Source organism: Lotus japonicus, chromosome 4 (genome assembly GCF_012489685.1).
Source record: "Lotus japonicus ecotype B-129 chromosome 4, LjGifu_v1.2".
Lineage (NCBI taxonomy): Eukaryota > Viridiplantae > Streptophyta > Magnoliopsida > Fabales > Fabaceae > Lotus > Lotus japonicus.
In genome coordinates, this window is record NC_080044.1 from 22671276 (window position 1) to 22697290 (window position 26015).

The 26015-nt window shown below is 38.6% G+C and overlaps 1 protein-coding gene, 1 long non-coding RNA gene and 1 other non-coding gene across 3 annotated transcripts; 1 reads left to right on the forward strand and 2 right to left on the reverse strand.

Annotated features, from left to right (window-relative positions):
- Positions 1 to 4226: 4226 nt before the first annotated feature.
- Positions 4227 to 17976, reverse strand: LOC130713966 (uncharacterized). Its single transcript, XR_009011096.1, has 2 exons — positions 17530 to 17976; positions 4227 to 17096 (listed from the first exon to the last, which is right to left on the reverse strand). It is a non-coding gene; the product is annotated as an uncharacterized LOC130713966 (long non-coding RNA).
- Positions 17977 to 18469: 493 nt separating this feature from the next.
- LOC130712491 (uncharacterized) lies at positions 18470 to 24485 on the reverse strand. The gene is made up of 3 exons (XM_057562320.1): positions 24399 to 24485; positions 20603 to 20869; positions 18470 to 20236 (listed from the first exon to the last, which is right to left on the reverse strand). Exons 1-3 carry the CDS (start codon positions 24483 to 24485, stop codon positions 18470 to 18472), a joined length of 2121 nt encoding a protein of 706 aa, XP_057418303.1.
- On the forward strand, positions 20163 to 20269 carry LOC130716338 (small nucleolar RNA R71). The gene has a single exon (XR_009011956.1). It is a non-coding gene; the product is annotated as a small nucleolar RNA R71 (small nucleolar RNA).
- Positions 24486 to 26015: the final 1530 nt, after the last annotated feature.

A 26015-nucleotide genomic window follows, 5' to 3' on the forward strand; every position in this document is an offset into this window, starting at 1 on the left:
TTAAAAAGGTAAAATTAATTAACGAAATTTTTTACAAAATATGTTTAGATGGATACCACATGTAATATGTTAAGGAAATCTGATTTTTTTTTTTTTATAAATCTTAGTATATACTATTAACTATATTATTAAAAATATCAATAATTTAGATATTATATATTATTTTAGTTATTTTCTTTAAGAAAAATGAAGTATAACTCATACAGTGTTTTAAAATTTTAAACTTTCTATGTTTAAAAGTAAATAATAAACATTAATTGAATATAAGTATGAAAGTTTTGATATATCATAACTCAATTAATTAATCTTCATGAGACTATAAAGTAAATATTAATTCAAGAAATATTTTACAATATCCTTATTATGTAACGCTTCAACTTTCTGTTAAGTTCAAACGCCTTCATCGTCTATTTTATTTAGAATGATAACAAATTTTAAGGGACTCTAAATACAATCTTCTTTTCAACTCTGATCAAAATCTTCCCGTTGAAGAATCACACTTTTAGATTTTGGCAATATCTCCTCTTGATACGATCTTCAATTTTCTTCCTAAGCTCCTTTATCATCGTAGAGTCAGACGATGATATCCTTTCTCGAGCTTTGTCCTTTCCTTGTGTAGACGATCCTTGCAGATATGACTTTTCCTTAAAGAGATCGTCTGAGCGGAAGACTGATTACTTAGACTGTCATTGTTTATCCCAAATTCCAATTTATTTAATATCTAAGATAAACTAGTTGATCATAAGTTCTCAGTCTTTGACTAGACTTGTTTGTACTAAAATTCAACCATATGAAGTTCCAAGATGTGGGGTGCACCATCTCCACAAAATTGGAAGATTCCTTTATGGTCATTCCTCTTAGCATTGACTCCTGCATTAAATTGCATACTCTTGGCATAACTCATGCATTAAATGGCATATTCTTACAAAAAACAAATTTAGTTGTTTATGGCATGGTATCCGACACATTAAATATGTTTCTTATCCATGTGTTTATTTAGATTTAATGGGACAATTAATTTTTTTTTTCGAATTCAAATTCTTTCTACGTTTGTCAACCACCATCCACTCCCAATGAGCTGCTTCAGGACATTTAATTTGCTAAACTACTAGAGCTTGAAATTTGGCCAACATCATGACCTTGTCCCCTCAAGAATTAATTACTTTTGAGCGTCTCTTACAAAAAAGGTGCCCTAGTCGCCTTGGTGGAATGCATTGAAGAAAGGAATCCACTCTCCCTTTAAGTCTTCTGCTTCTCTCTAATAACGAAAAAAAAACTATTTTAGAAAGCAAAGCTACAACTCTTCAGTCTAAGCTATCTAAGCTATAGATATATTTATCTAAATTATCGATATTTTAATAATATAGTTAATATTATTTATTAAGGTTGTATAAAAAAAACTTTCAGATTTCCCCTACCATTACATGTGGTAACCACCCAAACATTTTTTTTTAAAAATATCATTCATTAATTTTTACATTTTAATCTTAATAATACTATTTAAATAAGTTCTTATATTTCCAAAACTCCTTAAATATGTTCAAACTAAATTTATTGTTTAATTTAAAACATTGAAAGTTTCATTCTTTTTCGCATTAAGAAAAAAGCTTCAATCATTTGAAAAAATGTGTATAAGTTATAATTCGCTTTTTAGTAAGAATAGCTATAATTTTGTACGATATTTTTCTAAATTTTCTACGATTTTATAACATATTAATAATATTTTCACGATTAAGCCTTTCAAATTTCTCCAAATATTTTTGTACGACCGATTATAAATTGCACTCTTAAGAGTTACAAGCAGGATAGTGTTGAAGATTCATATTCGAAAACAACGAATGTGATTTTATAATGATGTTTTTATCAATTTTTAATTAACACTTAATTATTTTATTTTCTTATATTTGTGTAGTATTTTAATTATTTATTTGTGCCGTAAATATTTCAGCCATACATGTTACAGGTTCAATACTAGTACTATTAATAAATGTAATTGTTAGGCGATGCACATATTCATCTATAATGCTTTATAGAATTTATTAATATATGTTATTTTCATTAATTCAACATTAAAATAATTTTAACATTAAAAATTATGACAATTATAAATTTCTAAATATAAAATACCACTAAATGGGTTCTCCATCACGATCAATTCTATGAATTTAGTTTCACACCCAACTTTTGGGGCACAATGCTTTTTCATTGTAGCTTTCAATGGCAACATGTGTAACATTCCGATCTGACGACTGACTTCACGGTAACAACACGAGTCTTTTCAGCGCGCTTTCTTCTCACTTGCGCGCTTCCCGAGAAAACTTCCCAGGTGGTCACCCATTCCAATATTACTCCAAGGCTAGCACACTTAACCATGGAGTTCTTATGAGTTGGGCTCCCTAAAAGAAGATGCATCTTGTTGTTATGAGGAGTACCAATCAAATCATTTATGCCCTCCTCAACTGTATAGTCCATCCCTATACAGTCTCGAAATACCTCTGTTCGGGTGTGAGATCGGTTCATTCATGTGCTCCTCCGCCTAGAAGCCTGCCAGGAGCCGCTCCTTGTCCGTGCCTCACTGCACCGGCGATCACTCCCCGCCCTCGTCGGCCCCGGGCGTCACAGGCCCACCAGCTTCCGCTTGGTTCGTCCCCGAACCACACCGTACTGGGTGAGGTCGGCTCTGATACCATTTGTAACATCCCGATCTGACGACTGGCCTCACGGTAACAACACGAGTCTTTTCAGCGCGCTTTGTCCCCACTTGCGCACTTTCCGAGAAAACTTCCCAGGAGGTCACCCATCCCAATATTACTCCAAAGCTAGCACACTTAACCATGGAGTTCTTATGAGTTGGGCCCCCGAAAAGAAGATGCATCTTGTTGTTATGAGTAATACCAATCAAGTCATTTATGCCCTCCTCAACTGTATAATCCATCCCTATACAGTCTCGGAATACCTCTTGTTCGAGTGTGAGATCGGTTCATTCATGTGCCCCTCCGCCTAGAAGCCTTCCAGGAGCTGCTCCTTGTCCGTGCCTCACTGCACCGGCGATCACTCCCCGCCCTCGTCGGCCCCGGGCGTCACAACATGTCGCTAAAAGGTTTGATATATTCAAAGATCATAGAGATTATGATGGTTATTTCTTCTATTGGACTATAGAGCAAGATGGACCATGCGTTTTTGACAAACCAAACGGATTTCTACCATTGAATTGTTTTCCATGGAATCCAAAGTGATTAGAAATATCTGGGTTGTGTTATATTTCGATTTATATTGTATGTGACGGGATGAAATCAATAAAAATATATTAATGTTCTTTTTCTTGGTTAATTTGATTAATAAATTTTTGTGTTAACTAAACTGCTTGTACCGCCAGGAGCAATGAAACAAAATTCGATTGATTATGAATTTTTTTCATGGTTATTTCTTTAACTATGTGAATTATTGGAATAGAATGTCAATCGTGGTCGTCCTTTGATTTTCATCTTTGATAAAAACTTGAGTACAAAGTGAATCCTCAGTTGCTTATTATTTTTGGGAAAATGTCTTCTTTGCCACTCTAAATCCCAACAATCTCTCCTCTTTCTGAAACCCTGTTTTTTCTGTTTCTAAAATCTTGTTTCTATGATCTCTTTATCGCTCTCCCTGAAAATTCTCCTTCATTCACAACACTTTTCTAGATGATGAAATAAAACATAGAGGAATAGATCTAGAGAGAAGGGTAATGGGTGATAGAGAGATGATGACTTCGGTCCTTGGGACGACCCCTTGAGGCTCGACTACAAGTTCCGCACAACAAGTGATAAAAAACTACTTCTCTTACGTTTTGGCTTATTTGTGAAAATCGCTCCTTCTTATTCTTTTCTCTTCTAGGGTTGAGGATTTATACAATTTAGTCCATGAATCATAAAGTATTTTATGGAGTAAGATTTGACTCTAAGATTAAACTTTATGTTCTTTTACATGAGACATAGATGAGAGATTTTACTCTTAAGAAAATCTTCTCTTCATGTTGAAGCAGATGGTGTTGATGATCTTTTCTTAATTGGGTACTGAAAGCTTCTTTCTTGTGAGCTCAAAAAAATTCTTCTGTATGAGTGCTGAGCTAATGATAGAGCATAGATATGGTAATATGATATTGACACCAAAGTACTTTGCACTTTGTATTGTCATTTGTCAGAACATGTGACCTTGACTCGAGAGACTTCTCCAAGAAGCTGTTGAACTGCAAAAATCGTTCTTTAGATATTGCAACTTTTCTTCTATGATAGACTTTGCTTCATTCACACGATTTTTCTACTTCACTAATTCTTCATTCAATCTTCATATTGGTCAATTACAATTTGAATGATAACCTTTGACCAATCACTTAGTTCTTCTTCTTTGGAGATGAATTGTCTTGAATAAGATAGATGCTAGTAGGCATAGACAATAAGCTTGATTCCATTTCTCCATTTCCTGAGTGAGAGAGAGAAAGAGGAAACTTTTATAGTGACATCGTTGTACTTGTTTCCTTGATCAATGTGCTTTGTGAAGTATCACATGATTCCTTACACTTGACTTTCTCCTCAAGAATGTTAGAGAGATTTCAATTTTGAATTTGGCGCTCATTCTCTAGACATTGCTTCCACTTATCGGCTTTGAGATAGACGTTGAGTGTAGTCTTCTCACACGATCTGATAACTTTGATTGATCTTGCATCAGTTGTCCTGAAGCTTTGAATCTTATTCTGAAGACAGTCTTGATGCTTTGACTTTACTTGCGCAGACTGTCTTGTATCTTCATCATTCTTCTTTTTCCTTTGGTTAGACGATCTAGCAGTATTGACTATTCTTTGCTTGTACTGTCTGCCTTGTAGCCTTGGCCTTTCGTCACTTCAGTGAAACATCTTCTTGTATTGTCTTGTGCTTTGGATATCAAATGATGAAGGATGTGAGTCATAAAGGTTATTTCCTGAAAAATAGTTCACATGAAGTAGTTAACCATTACGCTTATTGATAGCTCCTTTGCAAGTGTACAAAGTTGCCCGTAGTAATAAATTATCGATCCCTCGAGAATTGTGATTCAATAATAGTTATATTAACTTCTAGTATTTAGATTATGAAAATAAAAACCAATTTTAGGGATTTTAAAGATTGTAACAATCACTAATAAAAAGTAAAAGCGAAAATCAAAGAGTTTATGAAATCAGATGAGAAAGATAGTACTTGGGTCCTGTTTCACCTATTCGGCATATGCCTTTATTCTAACAATGTTCATATGAATTTAATAAACTCCTCTACGACGATTTAGCCTATGTTCTAAGATGTTGATAACTCACACGCCCTAGACTTTCAATTCAAGAGACCAAGAAAAGTCTTCACGAAGAAAGCCCTCATAACCTTTGATGCAACTGATTCTGATGAAGCTGAGTCAGAAGAAGATGAAGCTGTGGAGGCTCTAATGGCTACCACTAGCAGAGGTGCTGAAGCTTCAGAAGATGATTCAGACTCTGAGAATGATGATGAGGTATTCTCTGATTTTTCTCTATCTGAGCTAAGAACTGCTTTATCTGAAATAATGAAGAAACATGATATTCTGCTAAATAAGCATAAAGAGCTTAAAAAGAAATATGCTGTTAAAACCAGTTCTTCAGAAGTTCATGAGAAGTCAGTCTCTGAACTCATTGATGAAAACTATATTCTTGTTAATGACAATGTTGTTCTTCGTGCTAAAAATGATGTGCTAGAAGACCAACTTGCATCATCTGATGTTAAGTATGAGACAAAATATGAGAAAGCGTTTCAAAAGTTCCTTGCAAAGGGCATAGACAGAAGTCTTATGGCTTCAATGATCTATGGCATGAGCAGAAATGGGAACAGTGGCCTTGGCTACTTTCAATCCATGAAAGATGAGTCATCTGAGCCCAAACGCGAACCTTTGCATAAGCATTTCGTTCCCGCTGGCACTGTCATTCCAGAAAAGGTTACACCAAAGATGGTGAAACCAAAGGGAAAGTTTAAACTTGATATGTCTAGATATTATACTCAAGTTCCTCTGCATTATCCTCCTATTGCACCCAAAGTTCCAAGAACTTCTGGGAAAACTAACAAGAAAGTACCCAAGATGTGGGTACCTAAAGCAAAAATTATTCCTGTTGCAGACATCTTATGCAGCTCAGTTAAGACACCTGTCATGGTACCTGAACAGTGGATGCTCGCGACACATGACGGGCACAAGGTCTATATTCCAAGAACTGACACCGCTTAAGTCAGGAGGAGATGTTGGCTTTGGAGGAAACCAGAAGGGAAAAATTGTTGGAAAAGGTTCCATAGGAGATGGAAAAATTCCAGTCATCAATGATGTACTTCTGGTGGAAGGATTATTTCACAACCTGCTCTCCATAATCCAAATTGCTAACAAAGGTTACGATGTGATCTTCAATCAAACCGGATGCAAAGTTGTTAGTCAAACAGATGGATCTGTTTTGTTTTCTGGGAAGAGGAAAAACGATATTTACAAAATCAGATCTTCTGAACTGCTATCTCAGAAGGTCAAGTGTCTCATGTCAGTTAATGATGAGCAATGGATCTGGCACAGACGTCTAGGACATGCCAGTCTCAGAAAAATCTCTCAACTTAGCAAGCTAAATCTCGTCAGAGGATTGCCTCGTCTGAAGTACTCATCAGAGGCTCTATGTGAAGCTTGTTAGAAGGGAAAATTCACCAAGAAGTCATTTAAAGCAAAGAATGTGGTATCTACAACAAGACCCCTTGAGCTACTTCACATTGATCTTTTTGGACCAGTGAAGACTGAATCCATTGGAGGAAAGAAGTATGGGTTAGTCATTGTAGATGACTACAACAGGTGGACATGGGTAAAGTTCCTAAGGCACAAAGATGAAACACACACTGTGTTTACCAACTTCATTACCCTAGTTCAGAAGGAGTTTCAATCTTCTGTGATTACTGTCAGAAGTGACCATGGTGGAGAATTTGAGAACAAAGCTTTTGAAGAATTATTCAACTCCCAAGGAATCTCTCATAACTTCTCCTGTCCTCGTACTCCTCAACAAAATGGAGTTGTTGAAAGAAAGAACATAACTCTTCAGGAGATGGCTCGCACCATGATGCAAGAATCAAGTATGGCCAAATACTTCTGGGCAGAAGCAATCAACACTGCATGCTACATCCAGAACAGAATCTCCATTAGACCAATTATGGAGAAGACTCCTTATGAGCTATGCAAAGGAAGACAACCTGACATCTCTTACTTCCATCCTTTTGGAAGCTGTTGCTACATGCTCAACACCAAGGAGCAATTGGGTAAATTCGATTCTAAAGCTTTAAAATGTTATTTTCTTGGTTATTCTGAAAGATCTAAAGGTTTTAGAATTTATAATATTATTCATCAAACTGTTGAGGAATCTATCCAGATTAGATTTGATGATAAGCTTGGCTCAGAAAAGTCAAAGTTGTTTGAAAGATTTGCAGATTTAAGCATTGATTGTTCAGAAGCAAATCAACCAACGAAAAGCCAAGAGGATGTTGCTCCAGAGGCAGAAGCATCTGAAGATGCTCCAACAACTTCTGATCAACTTCAGAAGAAGAAAAGAATAGTTGCTTCTCATCCAGAAGAACTGATCATTGGCAACAAAGATGCTCCAGTCAGAACCAGGTCAATGCTCAAACCTTCAGAAGAGACTCTTCTGAGTCTGAAGGGACTTGTTTCTCTCATTGAGCCCAAATCAGTTGATGAAGCTCTTGAAGACAAAGGCTGGATTCTGGCAATGCAAGAAGAGCTAGATCAGTTCACCAAGAATGATGTATGGACCTTAATGCCTAAACCCAAAGGTTTCCATGTCATAGGAACCAAGTGGGTATTCAGAAACAAGCTGAATGAAAAAGGAGAAGTAACAAGAAACAAGGCAAGACTGGTGGCTTAAGGCTACAGTCAACAAGAGGGAATTGATTACACTGAGACCTTTGCTCCTGTAGCAAGGCTTGAAGCTATAAGGCTACTGATTTCCTTCTCAGTAAATCACAACATCATTCTCCATCAGATGGACGTCAAGAGTGCCTTCCTCAATGGCTACATTTCAGAAGAAGTGTATGTCAAGCAGCCTCCTGGCTTTGAGGATGAAAAATTTCCAGATCATGTCTACAAGCTCAAGAAGCCACTCTATGGATTGAAACAAGCTCCCAGAGCGTGGTACGAAAGGCTCAGCTCCTTTCTTCTTCAGAATGAGTTTGTAAGGGGTAAAGGTGATAATACTCTTTTCTGCAGAACCTATAAGAATGACATTCTTATAGTTCAGATTTATGTTGATGATATCATTTTTGGTTCTGCTAATCCCTCCTTGTGCAAGGAATTCTCTAAGTTAATGCAGGCTGAATTTGAAATGAGCATGATGAGAGAACTTAAATATTTCCTGGGAATTCAAATAGATCAACGACCAGGAGTCACCTATATCCATCAGAAGAAGTACACCCTGGAACTTCTGAAGAAGTTCAACATGAGTGACTGCAACATCTCAAAGACTCCAATGCATCCAACATGCATTCTTGAGAAAGAGGAAGTTTCCTCTAAGGTTTATCAGAAGCTCTATCGTGGAATGATAGGCTCTCTTCTCTACTTAACTGCCTCTAGACCTGATATATTGTTTAGTGTGCATCTCTGTGCTAGATTCCAATCAGATTCTAGAGAGACTCACTTAACTGCTGTTAAGAGAATCCTCAAATATCTGAAAGGAACCACTAACCTTGGCTTGATGTATAGAAAAACATCAGAGTATACACTTTCAGGTTTTTGTGATGCTGACTTTGCTGGAGATAGAGTGGAAAGGAAAAGCACTTCTGGAAGCTGCCATTTCCTTGGATCTAATCTTGTCACATGGTCAAGTAAAAGACAGAACACAATTGCTCTATCAACTGCTGAAGCAGAATATGTCTCAGCTGCCACATGCTGTACACAAACCATATGGATGAAGAATCATCTGGAAGATTATGGTTTGTCTCTGAAGAAGGTTCCTATTTATTGTGACAACACAGCTGCTATCTCACTCAGCAAGAACCCTATTCTACACTCAAGAGCAAAGCATATAGAGGTAAAGTATCATTATATTCGTGATCATGTTCAGAAGGGCACTCTATCATTAGAGTATGTTGATGCTGACCATCAGTGGGCAGATATTTTCACTAAGCCCTTAGCAGAAGATAGGTTTTTATTTATTCTTGAAAACTTGAACATGGATTTTTGTCCAGAGTAAGGTTTTCTTCAGAACTTCTGACCATGGTACCTCTGAAGTCATCAGATGTCACCTCCTACAGAAGTTACTCGATCAGAAGCACTTAACCCACCGGTTAAACTTCTGTGGCTAGCAACAATACACATGTCACTTCATTTGAGACATAGTTCCTTGAGTTGCGTGGTATATCTGCTATAATGATGATGTCTACTCTCCTCTACTACGCTATTTTCAGACTATCTATTTTATAACCGTTGATCTTGCCTTTAATTTCTTAAAACTGTCAACGGTTACCATTAAACCCACTATATGCACTGTCACACACGATATCCCACTCACTTACACTTACGGTTTTAAAACTATTCGTGTGCATTGCATTCATTCATACTCCTCCCTCCAACATTTCCCCTTTCTCTCTGAACCCTAAACCTCATTCTCTGAAAATCATGGGCAAATCGAGGAAACCCAAGGTAAATGTTTCTGCTTCTTCCAAACAAACCGCTGAAGATCAAGAGAATCAAAGATTTGAAGAAGCACAGAAGATTCTGAATGCACCAAATGTAGTCACTTGTGCCAAGAAAGTGGAAGAACTGAATGTGTGCTGTGAAGCAAGAGTTGATTTTGACAATCTGGCTCAACATGGGTTTGACATTAGAGACCAAGTCAATTTGCAAGGTTGGTCTGGCTACTTCAACAGGCTCTGTGGTCCGATCTATCACAAGTTGGTTGTCGAGTTCTGGAAGAATGCAGTCTGCAACGACTACTTCGTCGTCTCTCATGTGCTGGACAAGAAAATTGTGATCTCTGAAGAATCTATTGCAAAGCTGCTGGGTATGGAGTTCCAGCAAGGAAAAAGGGTTAAAAATGTTGATGCAAATGTTACTGGGATGAGGACCGTGGTCAACAAGGCGCTTTATGATAACTGGTCTTACGAGAAAACCAAGTATAACATTAAAGACTTGAAGTCTCAGATGAAGATTTGGCAGAAGATCTTCATTCACTGCATTCACCCCAGAACTGGAGGAACTGATTACCTGAATGCAACTCAGAAGGTAATCATGTACTACATCTCTATAGGTGAACTTATCTGTCTGCCATTCCTGCTCTTCAATTATCTGAAGGAATGTGTTAAGAAATCAAGGACCACAACTGGTTCTGAGAACAAGAGGTTCATTTCTTACATTCCGTATGGAAGGCTGCTGTCAGATATCTTCGTCCAGAATAAGCTTGTCAAGACCCTATCAGACATTGGACTTCATGAAGATCTGGCCATGACTATCGGCGATGCTCTCATTGGTACAAAGTTGAAGAAAATGCAGATCATTGAAAAGTCCAAGTTGCTCCCAGAGAAGACACTTCTGATGAAGTTCGTCAGAGGAACTATCCTATTGATGATTTTCCTCTTTGGTCCAAGAAGGACAATCCAGCTTGCATTCTTGAATATGTAAGGATGCTCAGAAGACAAGGAGATCCTATCACTCTTGCAGAATTTGTCAATACACTTCCTGAAAGTCCTCCTAAGTTGGCAACAAGGAAATCAAGGAGGGCAACAAGCAGCAAGCCTTCAGATCCTAAGGGCAAAGGGATTCTGACAGAGGAACCTACAAAGAAGAAAGCTGCATCCAAGACTGTGGTCATCAGGGAATCCTCTCCTGAGAGACCTTCTAAGAGAACCTCAGTTCAATCACGTCAAGTATCTGAATCTGAAAGTTCTGAGGACTCATGGGAAGACTCCTCAAGTGAGGAAACTGAAGATGATGATGTTCCTCTTGCCAAGAGGAGAAAAGTTATTCTTGAGGAAGAAGATGAGCAGGATGACCATGAGATCATCCAGAATGTGCTTCAGGGTATAAGGGAATCCTCAGAAGCTGAAGAATCCACAGACTCTGACGAAGTACACTTGGTCAGGAGAAGGAAACTGCCTCTGAAAGGTCCACTTCAGCAGAAAGAGGCAAAATCACAGCAGGCATCTGACCCTGCTTCAGAAGCACAAAGGGAAAGAAGATCAAAACGCACTTCTGATCCTGCCAGGGCTGCACAACTCGCCAGAACCACATCCATCAGAAGTCCAAGTAAGGTAATTACTGAAAGCATTAACTCTGATTCTGCTTTAGTAGTAATACCTGAACAACCCCTGCCTATATCTACCTCCATGCCTACCTCAACCCAAACAGCACCCACTCAACCTGAAACACAAGCTGAACCTCAAGCTCCTACATCAACCATCCAAACAGCTACCACAGCCATCCCTTCAATTCCAATTTACACCTCCTCCACATCCATCCCAACTGAACCTGTACCTCCTTTCAATTCCTTCATTCAAGGTATTGTTCAAAGTGAGGCTACCCTGAGAACCTTGGTTCAACAATTCACTCCCAAGCCTGCATCCACTTCACACACCTTCCTCATAACCCAAACTGGTGAGATTCCTGCTGAGACAGAAAAAGAGGATGATGATGTTCAGATCCTTGTACCGCCTTTCAATGTGAAGCCCCTTCAACAAATAGCTTCCAATTTTGAAGATCAGCTTCCAGATGCTGTTGAGACCTCCTATGTGTCTTTATCCAACTACTCAGCAGTCAACTCACAGGATCTGAGTTTCACCTCACCTGAGAAGACTGTTACCTCAAGGCAAAGGCCAGATACAATCTCTGAAGCTGAGCACATGGATGAATCATATCACTCAGGCACAGAGAAGGACCATGAGATTGATTCCACACCTTCAGAACAACTCAGACCTGATAGCTCCAATGCTTCGAGCTCCAATGCTGCCAGAATTCCACAGCCTATTCTGACTCTGGCCACCTCCTTCCATCCTCAGAGTCTTACTCAACTCATTCAGGAGTTTTCTGAAGAGGCCACCAGAAGACTGAACTGGCTGTATCAGGTAACTGATAATCAGTTTGACGCCTCTCTGGTTGATGGTCTATGGTCTGCCTTTGAAAGATGGTTAGAAGGCAAAGTTCATGCTCTTCAGAAGCAACTAAGCAGGGAGAAAAGACTAAGAGTTCATGATGCATCTGAGAGGGCCTATGAGCAAAGGCAGAGAGTGCTGCACGGGGTTTGTGAACCCTTGAGAAGAGCTATGGCTGAAAGACCATGTGTTCTCTCTGAATGTACCTCAGAGGATGCTGAGATGCCTTCAGCAGAGGTTGCAGAAGAAAGCTCTGACGGCATTGTCATTCTGGAAGATGCAGATGCTGATGAAGTTCAGAAGCAAGGGCCAACTCAAGTTGATATTGCAATGTCATCAGATGCTGAAGTTGCTCCTCATGCTCAAGCTCCAGAAGTTCCTACCTCTGCTCCAGCTCCAGAAGTTGAAATTCTTGCTGCCCGGATTGACAGAATTCAGAATGATCAGCAAAGGTTATTTCAGATGGTTGAGGAACAAGGACGTGTTCAGAATGAGCAAAGCAAGCAAATTCAAGAGTCCTCAGGAAAAATGGAAGCAATCATGAAGTACCTAATGGACAACCTTCCCTCCACTTCCAAGCCTTGAATCCCTCACTTCTATCATGCATGCATTTATGTGTTATGACTAAATTTAATTCATGTTGACTGTGTTAATTTCTTATTTTCTGATTCAATGCACCGCCCATTTAGTAACTCACATGCTTTTATGATTGATAAGTTTTATGCATGCTTTTCTGTTACTTTTCTTCTTTATATTCACTGCGTTCATCTTCTCCCTCACAATTCAATCCCATTCTCCTCCATTCATATCTATTCTCCTCTCTTCCAAATCAAAATGACTACTGTCACCTTGATATCTGAACTCAAGACTCTGGTATTCGACCAAGTCTTTCCATGGAGTGTCAATCTATCTTCTTCTCAGATCTCTCACGCTCTTGAGAAGATTGCGACCCTTCTGAAATGCTGGCTCACTTCTCATCAGACTCACTGTCTTCAGAACCTTCAAGCAGTTCTGAATGACCTCCTCCGTCTGACCACTCGCCGGAAGGACGTTGAAGATCAGCTCTGGGGCATTTGCATGCTTCTGGAATATGAAGAAGATCACGATGAAGCGGATCAAGAGGCCGTCCAGGAGAACGTTGCCTTGAAGGAAGAACTGGCTACTCAGTTAGCCACAATTGATCAGGACATTCGTCCCCTCCACCTTCAACTTCTCTCCATGAAGAATTCTCGAGCCTTCCTATTTATCTAGGATTAGTCTTTTTCTTTCCTTTCGATCCTTTGTACTTCTTCTCCATTCAGTAATAATAACGTGTCTTATTTGCATCACCTCTTTGTTATTGTTATTGTTCTTGTTATTGTTGGTGTTGTTTTTCACTCTTTTTGATTATGACAAAAAGGGGGAGTACATAAAATTGGTTTTGATAAACTTTTATACTATATAAAACCAAAGAGGAGAACAAGTATCAAATACTTGTAGCACATAGATATTGTCAAGCGTCTCAGATAAGGAATACATTTTGGTCATATTCTGAACTAATCTTGCTTCTGACGCCTTATTCCAATTATATCTAGACAAGACTCTATGTTACTATGTGATATACGCTAAGTTCTGAACCATCACTTCTGATGAGTATACATCTCTTCAAGAGTAAATTCTAATCACATAACCAGACTCCGAATCTAGATTCTTCACAAATTCATCAAGTCATAGATTCAGGGGGAGTCAGGGAGAGACCCTAACTCAGAATCAGGTGTTAACTCAGATTCAGAAAGAGCATTGCAAACCGTTACACAAGGATAAGTTTAATCTCTGATCTTTTCTCTCTTGTGTATTCAGTTTATTGTGTAAAAATTGTTCATCAAAATACTTGTTTTGTCATCATCAAAAAGGGGGAGATTGTAAGATCAAGGTTTGATCAGTGGTTGCATCTCTATGTTTTGATGATTACAATTAAGGTTTGTGATGATGAACAATTGTGGTACCCTAACGTTTGTCTTTTTAAGTTGTGACAAACAGGTTCTGAATCTGACCCAAGCCTATTCGTTCAGAAGAAGAAGAACCAAGGGTTACTAAAAAGAGAGCTCTTTAACCTACCATGTTCGTTCTTAACAGTGGCAAATACCTCAGAAGCTCTGAAGATGGAAGCTCTCAAGAAGTTCTGAAGAACTCAAGTCAGAAGTTCTGAAGACCAGATGTTCCAGTGGAACGGTCCAGAAGCAGAAGACTCAAGTTCTGAAGACTCGCAAGAAGTTGGTTCTGAAGACCCAAGCTATTCTAGCTCTGACGATCAGAAGTTATGAGGAACTTGTTCAGAAGCAGAAGTTGCAAGGTCAGAAGAATCCAAGCTTCAATCTGACGATGATCAGAAGCTTCACCAACGTTCATCTGAAGTTGTTTGATCACAAGTCAACTGGTGAAAGGACAGGTCGCTATCACAGTAAAACGTCGTACAAGTCTCAGTCTGTCTGCCACCTACCTTGTACAGCCTAGCAGTCTGATATTACAGAATTGCCACTCCAACGGATAAAACCCTAGCAACGGCTACATCACATGTCTTGGAGTATATAAAGGCTGAAGAAAGAAGAAAGAAGTTAAGAAACTTTGCTGAAATCATTCAACACTTACAAACCAATCTCTTAGCAATATTTCTTCACTGTTCTTAAACATCTGAGTTTACCATTCGCTTTTCAGAAGCATTCATTGTAAACCCGAAACCTTTTACATCTTATTGTAAAGTTCCTTAAGAGACCAAGGTTGGTCGGATCTTAAGTGGACTGAATCAAGGCTGATTCAGTTTTTAGCTAGTCTTAAGAGGATCGGTAGATCAGCTTCTTAAGAGGATACTAGTGTGAAAATCAGTGTAATGTTAGCCACTTAGCAGGTTGCAAAGTGCAGTTGTAACATTCATTGATTTTAGTGGATTGCCTTCATCAGAAGAAGGAAGAAATCACCTTCACAGGTGGACTGGATTAGCTTGAGCTTTTATCTCAAGTGAACCAGGATAAAATACTTGCGTGCTTCACTTCCCATCATTCAGCACTTAGTTTTTATCTTTGAGTTTTGAAAAAGCTTAAAAGTATACCCGTGACTCAAAAACTCTATTCAAACCCCCCCCCCCTTTCTAGTGTTTTTCGCACCTTCAGTCCGTGCTTCAAATAGGGTGGAATCGAGTACAACTCACATCACTGTCTTACGGTGGACCTCTGCCACCATCATGTCACATGGCGAGAAGGGATACAACAGCCATTGATTTCCTGCACGTGCATGGGGGCTCCCGTGGGCCAGTAGCACCGGATCAGCTCTCTTATTCTGATTTTCTCTTTTCTCTTTATTCCGAAAATCCTAAATAAAATTAAAATAAAATCCTAGAAAGATAAATCTATCATTTGAAAAGTACTAATTAATGATAAGATAAAAACTACTAAAATCTAACAAATCAAAATAAAAACTCCTAAAATCCTAAAATAATTAAAAATACGAAAATTATATAAAAATACCATAAAAACTAATTAAAAATCAGAAAATAAATTAAAAATAAAATAAAAGACCCACAAAAATACCCTTATATCTCCGGGTCAACACACCACTTTACTCAACGACAGCTTGTCCTCAAGCGTAAACTCAATTAGCTTGTCCTCAAGCACATAACTAATCACCCCTAACTCAGATGCCAAATTTTCAGTCTAAAAACCTAGGGTTCATTACAGTAGTTCATGCAAGTGCTAAGATAAGAAAGTGAATAAACTTCAGTAAGTGAGAATTACAAGCAGCAAGAAAACAGAGTTAAGAGTCCATACAAATAAGCTCACACAACTCTCAGCTCATGAACAAACAAGTACAGTGCATCAAACCTGGCTATCTTTCAACTCAAAATCAAATAAGACAGCAAGGCAATTAGGAGAGACCTCATCAGGTTGTAACGTGGCTAAGGGTGCAATGTAGGTAAGGAATTGAAAGAATTGACAACTCAAAGGGCTACCCAATGTTGGTTAAGTGATCTTTTTTCATGATGCACAAAGGAGCAATAGATTCAACACATTTAGGCTATCCCTCTTATTCCTTTTTTTTTCCTTCATGTGGAACAAAGTAATGAAGTGATTGGGGAATATAGAAAGTGGGATGACCACCCCTATAACCTTACTTACTTATTTCATATTTTTTTCTTTCCCTTTGTTCCGAGGCACATACCTCAAATTTTTACATTTTGTCTTTTCATTTTTTTTCCTTTTTTTGAGAGAATAGAAGCCTGCAATTTTTAAGCTATTTCCAATTTTTAAGTAACTATGATCACTTAACAACCAAACAAATCACCAAAGCAAGGCACCAAATAAACAATAATTAAGGCTCAAAGGGGCCACTAAGGGCAATATGAAAGCAAATTTTGAAAGCCAACAAAAATTCCTATAAGTCTCTCTCTGAATCACAAAACTGCACATATTCAACCGAGATGAAAATCAAGACAGGTTCAAGCAGGTACAAGTATGCCAGAATATTCACTCAACACTCAGAAACAAAGGGTAAGTGTACCCATAATCAGAACTCAAAACAGTGTTTCCAAGCAACTCAACTCAGGTTCCCAAAGTTACCCAACTCTCATTCTCTTAACACAAACAGTTCCCCACATGTGAATCGCCCCAAATAACTTATTTTCAGCAATTTTCACAAACAAAACAAGCATCTAAATTTAGGGTGAAACCGCTTGAGACATGCAAGTAACATGGTGCACAACACAAGCATATAAGGGTAAACTGACTCCACAAAACACAAACTAACTAGCATGCAAGACTCAACTAAATAAGAAACAACGAAAGCTAAAATAAAACAGTAAAAGGAAAGGGAAAGAACTCCCTTAATATGAGCTCTGAGGCTCATCATCATCACTCTCCTCTCCAGCCGCTCCGCTACTGTGAGCTTCAGAATTTTTTGCTCAAGATCACCAAAAGGGTTTGCCATCTACAAAACAAGCATAAGAGTTCCAAACAATCATAAAAGTTAGATAAAAATAAGCAAAGAAACTCCTTCTCTACTTCACATAAGCAAAACCTCAAGTAACCAACCCTCTTTCATGGTGTTCATAACTCATTCATTCCAGATCTTTTTCAATAATTAGAGAAAATAGAATTACTCAACATGTTTAAAATCATGCTTAAATTTCGTTGGGGAAACTTATCAAACACCTTGTGAGCATAAAAATCAACCCTTCAATTTCAATATTAAACCACACAAATTCTTCCATAAAACATAAACATACCCACCAAACAACCACTTAGCATGATTTAGATAACAGACTCACACACGCACAAGGGGAATTTAACTTTCTATTTCCATTCTATACATGGACAAGTGAGTGGAGGAAAAGAAGAATATATGAGAAAAAGACACATACCTTGAGGGCTAGAGAGAATCGCGTGAGGGGAGAAGAGGAAAACTTCAGAATAAGGGCAAGCAGAATACGTGAAAACAAGGGAAGGAGATAGTTCTTTTTAAATTTCAACATTGGATCAGATACAAGTATGATAAGATTCTGTCTTTTTTTTTTCTTTTTAGGAAAACAAACCTCTTATCTTCGTAGTGTTTTGAGATTGATTTTTAAAAATCTGAGATTGATGCTATGGCACCATTTTTCCAAAGAAATCGCACCGTTTTCAACCCAAAAATTCCAGAAGCTTTGTGCTGCTCGCATGATGGCGCTATAGCACGAATATTGTACTAAAATCGCGCCCTTTTTGTGCTGCAATTTCCAGAAGCTGCATTCCTTCCCTTGATTCATGCTATGGCTTGGAAATAGCCTTGAAATGGCCCCATTTCCATGCTGCAATTTCCAGTAACCTTGACTGGCATTTTTCTCATCCATTTTTTTTTAATACTAACACGACAAAACAGAAACAAAGGCAGAAAAATTATTAGAACTAAGAAAGCAAAAACAAAAATCAAATTAAAACTAAAACTATCACTTGGGTTGTCTCCTAAGAAGCGCAATTTTATAGTCTTTGCTAGACTCTCATGGACTCAGAATGTCATCCAGGGTTTATCTCATAGTGCATTGCACTTTCAGGATCTTTCACTTGAGTACACACCTTAGTTAGATTTTTGCATGCAACCTCAAGAGCTAAAACACAATCATTAAGTTTAGAGTTAAGAGGGATAGAAGATTTTTCTTCTTTCTTACGCTTTGGCTTCCATTGGAAGCACCCACCTTTTACCTTCTCCTCCTTTTGCTTTGAGTTGATCTCCTCCTTCTGCTTGGAGTCGATCTCCTCCTTCTGCTCAGAGTTGGCAACCATGCTGATTGAGTAGACTTGCTTAGTTTGATTGATCTGTGTGTCCTATTTTTTCTTCTTATATGATGCTCCAGCTTTTTCTTTAAGGAAGAACTGCTTCAGCTTCTCATCACTCCACTCTTCCATCATTTTCACCAAAAATACATCATTCTTCTCAACTGGTTTTGGCTTCAGGTCAAATATGTTGAAACTGATCTTCTCATCAGCTACCCTTAAAGATATTGTTCCTTTCCCCACATTTATTTTCGCTTGTGAAGTGGCTAGGAATGGTCTTCCCAGAATCAATGGTATTTTAGAGTCCTCATCCATATCAATTATCACGAAGTCCACCGAGAACTCGAACTCTCCTACTCTTACTAGCACATCTTCAACAACTCCCCATGGAGCCACTATGGAGCGATCCGCTAATTGAAGCATCATCATTGTCGGCTTCAGTTCTCCAACATTAAGTCGCTCAAACATTGATAGGGGCATTAAGTTGACGCTTGACCCTAAATCACATAAGGCTCTCACTTGCTTTGAAGCCCCAAAATTAACAGGTAGGGTGAAACTACCTGGATCCTTTCTTTTGGGTGGAAGCTTCCTTTGTAGAATAGCGCTACACTCCTCAGTAAGCTCAATGATCTCATTCTCTTCACTCAACCTCCTTTTCTTTGAGAGTATCTCCTTCATGAATTTAGCATATTGAGGCATCTTTTCAAGAACTTCAGAGAATGGGAGCTCTACACGCAACTTTTTGAACATAGATATAAACTTGGAGAATTGTTTCTCCAACCTCCTATTTGCTATGTTAGTGGGGAAAGGGGGAAAAGAGACTTTTGTAAACTTATTTTCTAATTCTACTTTTCTCTCTTCCTCTTCTTTTTCTTTATGTTCTTTCTTATTTTCTCCTAAAGGTTCAATATCTCCTACAAACTCATCATTGACATTATTGTTTTCTACAATTTTCTGTTTAGGCTCACTCAAGGTAGCACCACTCCTAAGAGTTATGGCAGAGCAATTTTCTTTAGAATTAATGGCAGTATCTAGAGGAAACATACCTGGGGATCTTTCTGACATTTGCTTGGCCATCTGTCCCACTTGAGTCTCCAAATTTTTGATAGCAGCTTCATGATTTTTGAAACTGGTATCTGCTCTGTTGATGAAATTCTCCATCAGCTCTTCTAAGCTTTTCTTCCCACTGCCACTGTCGTGATCCTGAGTTTGTTGAGCTCTTGAATTCTGAGACTGAAATCGTTGATTTGAATATTGTCTCTGATTATTTCCTCCTTGATTGGAGTTGTTCTGTTCCCTCCAGGAAAAGTTAGGATGATTCCTCCACCCCGGATTGTAGGTGTTGGAATAAGGATTATTTTGGGAATTTCCCAAAACCTTGACTTCCTCGTCAAAATCTGTTCCGCACTCTTCACTGGCATGAGGGCCACCGCATGTTCCACAATGGATACTATTCACATTCGATATCTTGGCTGCCTGGAACTGTCGTTGCATAGCTGTCATTTGTTGAGATAATTGCTTGTTTGAAGCAACCATCCTATCATACGCTTCTATTTCCAGCACACCCCTTCTGTTTTGGCGGTCATTGGTAGAGTTTACTGCACTTTCAGCCATTTTATTGATTAAGTCCCAACCTGCTTGAGCTGAAAGAGCATCAAATTCGGCACTAGCTGCTGCTTCCAAGTTTGATCTGGCAGAATCAGTCAAGCCGTCATAAAACCTCTCCACCTGTGCTCCCAATGTGAGGTTGTGCTGAGGGCACTTCCTTAACAGTTTCTTGAACCTCTCTAGAGCTTCATAGAGATTCTCAGTATCTTCCTGTTAAAAAACCAGGATGTCGTTCTTCAGCTTCCTCAGCAAGTTACGAGGGAAGAACTTTTTAATGAATTTCTTAGCTAAATCATCCCAAGTTGTTATGCTGCCTTGAGGTTGGGAGTTGAGCCACTCCTCAGCTGTGTCCCTTAGTGAGAAAGGAAAGAGTTGCAGACGAACAAGCTCGGCATTGGGAAGACGTGTTTTACTGCAGTTTCTGATGAACCGCTCTAGGTGAGCATGGGCATCTTCAGTGGCAGATCCTCCATATTGATGTTGACTGATCAGGTTGATGAGTGCAGGTCTGAGTTCAAAGTTCTAAGCCTCGGCATTCTGAGGGGCTATACTTCCTGGGTAATCATAACTCATGACAGGTTCATTCAGATCCCTGAGAGGGCGGTTGGCCTCCTCTAGCTCTCTTTCTTGCTGGATTCGGCGCACTGCTTCCTGCACCCGTTCCTCTTGAGTCCTGGCGAACTCCGCTCGAAGTCGCGCTTCCAATTGAACATTCGTTTCAGCTGCCATTGCAGATGCAATGGCTCTTCTTTGTTGTGCTAACCGGTAATGAAAGGTGCGGTCGATTTCTGGATCAAAAAGCAATGTCTCTGGATCAACTGTACCTCGCATACACTGAACACACTAATTAGAAGCACCAGTTCAATAAAGATGAAATAACAAAAAAATAAAAATTGAAAGACAAAAAAAATCTAAACAAAAGAAATTAATTAAAACTAATATTGGAAAGACAATCCCCGGCAACGGCGCCAAAAACTTGATAGCTCCTTTGCAAGTGTACAAAGTTGCCCGTAGTAATAAATTATCGATCCCTCGAGAATTGTGATTCAATAATAGTTATATTAACTTCTAGTATTTAGATTATGAAAATAAAAACCAATTTTAGGGATTTTAAAGATTGTAACAATCACTAATAAAAAGTAAAAGCGAAAATCAAAGAGTTTATGAAATCAGATGAGAAAGATAGTACTTGGGTCCTGTTTCACCTATTCGGCATATGCCTTTATTCTAACAATGTTCATATGAATTTAATAAACTCCTCTACGACGATTTAGCCTATGTTCTAAGATGTTGATAACTCACACGCCCTAGACTTTCAATTCAATTACTAAGTCTGTTTTACGAGCACCTAGACCAGGGAATTGAAGATTAAGTTCTATTTAAACTAGCCAACGCAATTAGGTTCTACTCTTGAATCAAGCAGTAGGGAACGCCTAATCTAATTGTTTCCTTGTTTCTCTAATTCCTAATCAACTTCCGTTCTCATAAGAATCAGTAAATTACTCGCATGCATTCAAGTATAATCAATATAAATTGAAACAACTACGTAGATTAATAAACAAAATTCATATGAAGCAAATGTTCGAATCAAAACATAATCCTAAAAAGGATCCACATCCCAAGTACTAAAAGAGGTTTAGCCAAGCATGGCCATAATCAAGAATTAAAGAGAAAGAAAATAGCACCTAAAATCTCCAGGAGGAACCTTGCAAAAGCTCTCAAAACCCTAAGAAGTCTGTGCTCAATTCCAATCACCAAAAACTTTTTCAAAAATAAAAGTAACATTCAATATATAATGGATCTCCTTCTGTTGCCTTTTCTCCGTACCATCACGTGGGCTAGGCATCAGATAGGTTAAAAAAACAAGCTTTACTTTCGCCACGTGTCACCCATCAATTGGTCCGTGCTTCAAATAGGGTGGAATCGAGTACAACTCACATCACTGGCTTACGGTGGACCTCTGCCACCATCATGTCACATGGCGAGAAGGGATACAACAGCCAATGATTTCCTGCACGTGCATGGGGGCTCCCGTGGGCCAGCAGCACCGGATCAGCTCTCTTATTCTGATTTTCTCTTTATTCCGAAAATCCTAAATAAAATTAAAATAAACTAATTAAAATAAAATCCTAGAAAGATAAATCTATCATTTGAAAAGTACTAATTAATGAATGATAAGATAAAAACTACTAAAATCTAACAAATCAAAATAAAAACTCCTAAAATCCTAAAATAATTAAAAATACGAAAATTATATAAAAATACCATAAAAACTAGTTAAAACTCAGAAAATAAATTAAAAATAAAATAAAAGACCCACAAAAATACCCTTATATCTCCGGGTCAACACTTATACTCTTGAAAATTGTTATCATTCAAAGTATGATAAATGACTATCTAGTGTTTGAACTTAACAAAGTGACCAAGTAGTTGACTACTCTCCTTTCAGCCAATTCTAAGGATTTAAAGTCAACCACAATGGTGAAGGTATGAAAAACGATAGAAAGAGGGGGGGGGTTTGAATAGCGTTTTCAGAATAAAACTTCCCACTTAAGATTTTAACAAATCTTTCGAGACACAAGTAAAGTGCTTAAGATAAGAGATGAGAAAAGCACACAAGGATTTTATCCTGGTTCACTTGATGAATCACTCAAGCTAGTCCAGTCCACCCGTGAAGGTGATTTCTTCCTTCTTAGAATGAAGGCAATTCACTAATCAGAGATTTGTTACAACTGCACTTGAAACCTACAAGTGACTAACAATACACTGACTTAGCTCACACTAAGATTCACTCTCTTAGTCTTCTCTAGGAGCCGATCAACCTTGATCTCCTAAAGGTAAATTAACAACTGTTTAAGAAATATTGTTTACAAAGATATTGCTTCTGAAAAGCTTGTAGTAAACACAATGAATTCAATGAAGAAAGAATGCTTAGAAGATTTGAATATTGCTTGCGCGTATAAGTTTCTTCCAACAGCATCTTTCAGTCTTCATCCTCTATATATACTCCAAGGATTAGGGTTTGAACATTACATGGGAATGCTACCGTTGGAGGGCAGATCTGGGATTTCCAGCTTCTGTTGTGGCTGAGAATGTTAGGTTAGGTCGTCAGGATAGTACACTTGCTTTTGTACTTTGGATAGTGACGTGACCTTTACCCTTGTTGACTTCTGATCAGAGAAATGCTTCGTGTTGGAACTTGTGAAGCCTGTTGATCAGAGTCAGAGGGAAGCATGGATCCTCTGACCGTTGTACCTTCTGATTCTGAACTCAGAGGTGAAGTACTTTGTCTTCAGAGCCAGTTTGCTTCTGGACTTCAGAGTCTTCACTTTTCAGCTTCTGTATCTTCAGAATCTTCTAAACCATCAGAACTTCAGAGCCTTCAGAGTGTCTGGGTTATCAGAACGTCTGGATCTTCAGAACTTCAAGTGAGCTGAGTCCATATCAGAGCTTCATTAACATCAGATCTTCTGAAGCTTTTCTACTGTTCAGATTGAACATAGATATTGCGAAAGCGTTGCTAGGGTCACTCTTTAAGCAAAGTGCTTCTGATTTGTGTGAGATTATATTAAGGTCAGAGCCTGTTAAGAGCACACTCAGAAAACACGTTAGAGTACCATAATTTTTCATACTAAAATGTTAACTTGTAATCATTAAAACATATAGTTGTACTACATGATCAAAACTTGATCTTACAAATGGAACAGAGAGGGTTCTTGGCCCAGTAAAAGGAAGAGAGAGGATAGTTTTCTAATTCGCTAAAAAGGTTGGAAATGTCCGGGCTGATAATGATTTTGAAGAATTTTTCGTTTCCATTGTTTGAAGTTACTCTTTAGAGGGTAAAACAACACCATATTGTGGCTAGCAGATAGGGGAACCCATTTAATGATGGGGGGTTTGGATGTGGCGGTCATGTAGAAAAGAAGAACAAATAGTATGTTGGGGTTACACTAAGGTGTTCGCACAGAATTTCGAAGCAACTAATGAAGCCCACGCATTGGGGAGAAGCTGACATGGAGCCACATTGAGAAAAGTTAAGACATGGCAAACGAAGGAAAATAAAGGAAGTTTCATGCCAAGCTCAAAAATAAAATGTTGCACATATAAAAGAAATCGGGCAATCCATGGGTTTCACATTTACGGAGGGCCACGCAGTCATTCTTGCCACATGGGGCGATATTGAGATTATGGTCTTGGTTTTCGTTGGTTAAAGGATTGATTTTGGTGAAACCCTTGGCGTTGATTCACTGATGGGCGATGCTTTCTGCGGTTCCCCAAATAGTGCGAAGCAGGCATTTGTCTTCAACCCATTCAGTGTTTATTCTCCAAGTTGGCGAGAATGAGGTGAAAGTTTTGAGGGTTCCGAAATTACCATTTCATAAGATGATAACGAAGCATCATCATCTAGGGAAGGGCTTGAAACTTCAAAGGAAGATACACTAGTATTTCCAGAGGCCATTTTGGGAAATATCATGAAGGTTTTCTAGGTCGAAAGGATAAGAAGAACAAGCACTAAAAACCACCAACTAAAAAGAAGTCTACGAAGTTATAAAACTAACTGGTTAGAGGGAATTGCGGTGGTGTTTGGCCCGAAAAATGGGAAATAAAGGGGACGCATCACACTATTGTGGATGATTGGAGAAGTTCGGGTAAGCCCATAGATTTTGTTCATAGAGAGAAACAGCTCGGAGAAATTTGAAAAGTTTGGAAAAATGAGGGAAAGAGTTGCTTTTATAAGCAGTCTGGAAGAAAGAGAAAGAAATAGTGAAACGACAAACCGGAAAACCCTATGGTTTTCGCCAAATGAAGCAATTTCTTGGAATGCACGTGAAAAGACAGCTGATATCAATGCTAATGATGGCAACTCCTCGGAACTCGCAAACGCGTGTGCCAGTGGATAAAGTGACGTTTGATTGAAGCAGCCTGATTGATGATGAGGTATTTTCCACCCTCAATCATTTTCACTTAAAAAATGTTTGACACTCTTAGTAGTAAATCAAATTGTTAAAGGGAAAATCAATAGAGGTCGATGCAAAGGGATTGAAGAACAAGGCAGGGATGACCGCGAAGTTTCTAGCGTTACAAAGGCGAGCGCCAAGGGGAAACTTGAAGGTGCTGGTCTAGACCACCGACCAATGAGTTATCCTTGACCCAACCATTTTTGTACCTAGAACAGATCTAAGGCATCATACCCGAGTGTCCCCTTGGCGTTTGCCTTTGTAACGCTAGAAACTTCGCGGTCATCCCTACCTCATTCGTCAATCCCACTGCATCGCCCTTTATTGATTTCCCCTTTAATAATTTGAATTTCTACACAGAATGTCAAACGTTAGATAAGTGAAAACGATTGAGGGCGAGAAATACCTCCTCATCAATCGGGCCGCTTCAATCAAACTTCACGTCATCCACTAGCACACGCTTTTGCGAGTTCCGAGGAGTTTCCATCATTAGCATTGATGTCAGCTGTCTTTTCATGCACATTCCATGAAATTGCCTCGTTTGGTGAAAAATCTAGGGTTTCCTAGCGTTTCGTTTCACTATCTCTTCCACACTTGGGTATGATGTCTTGTGGGCATATGGGAGTGTTATAAGAAATTTTCTCCTTTGAAATTTGAAAGGAATTCCCCTATCTGACGAAGTTGTTGTTAATTTGTTGTCTTGCATTTTGTCAAAAACAACCGGATGTCGAAGCCAATGTCGTGGCGTCTGACTTTGTGTTGCCAGGACATCAGTCCTCTGCTTGAAACGTGATTGTGGTGTTCATGAGTGTCTGTAATTCCTGAATCTTGAGATAGTGGATTTCCTTTCTTTGGGTGAAAACCCTCCAGACGTAGGTGGAGTTTTATACTGAACTGGGTTAACAATTCTTGTTTTTGGTTTACATGTGTTTTATTTACTGCTAATTCTGTTAGTCGATAGTCGAACTTGTAGTCCCAACATCGCGTAGGACATTTGTCCTGAGGGAACCTGAATTTCAATTGCCATCACA

Coding starts and splice junctions, on each gene's coding strand:
- LOC130712491 (XM_057562320.1), bottom strand. CDS start 24,485: ATGGCCTCTGGAAATACTAGTGTATCTTCCTTTGAAGTTTCAAGCCCT. Junction 20,870..24,398: donor CGTTATCATCTTATGAAATG/GTAATTTCGGAA, acceptor GCTTCTAATTAG/TGTGTTCAGTGTATGCGAGG. Junction 20,237..20,602: donor TCAGGGATCTGAATGAACCT/GTCATGAGTTAT, acceptor GTTTTTTAACAG/GAAGATACTGAGAATCTCTA.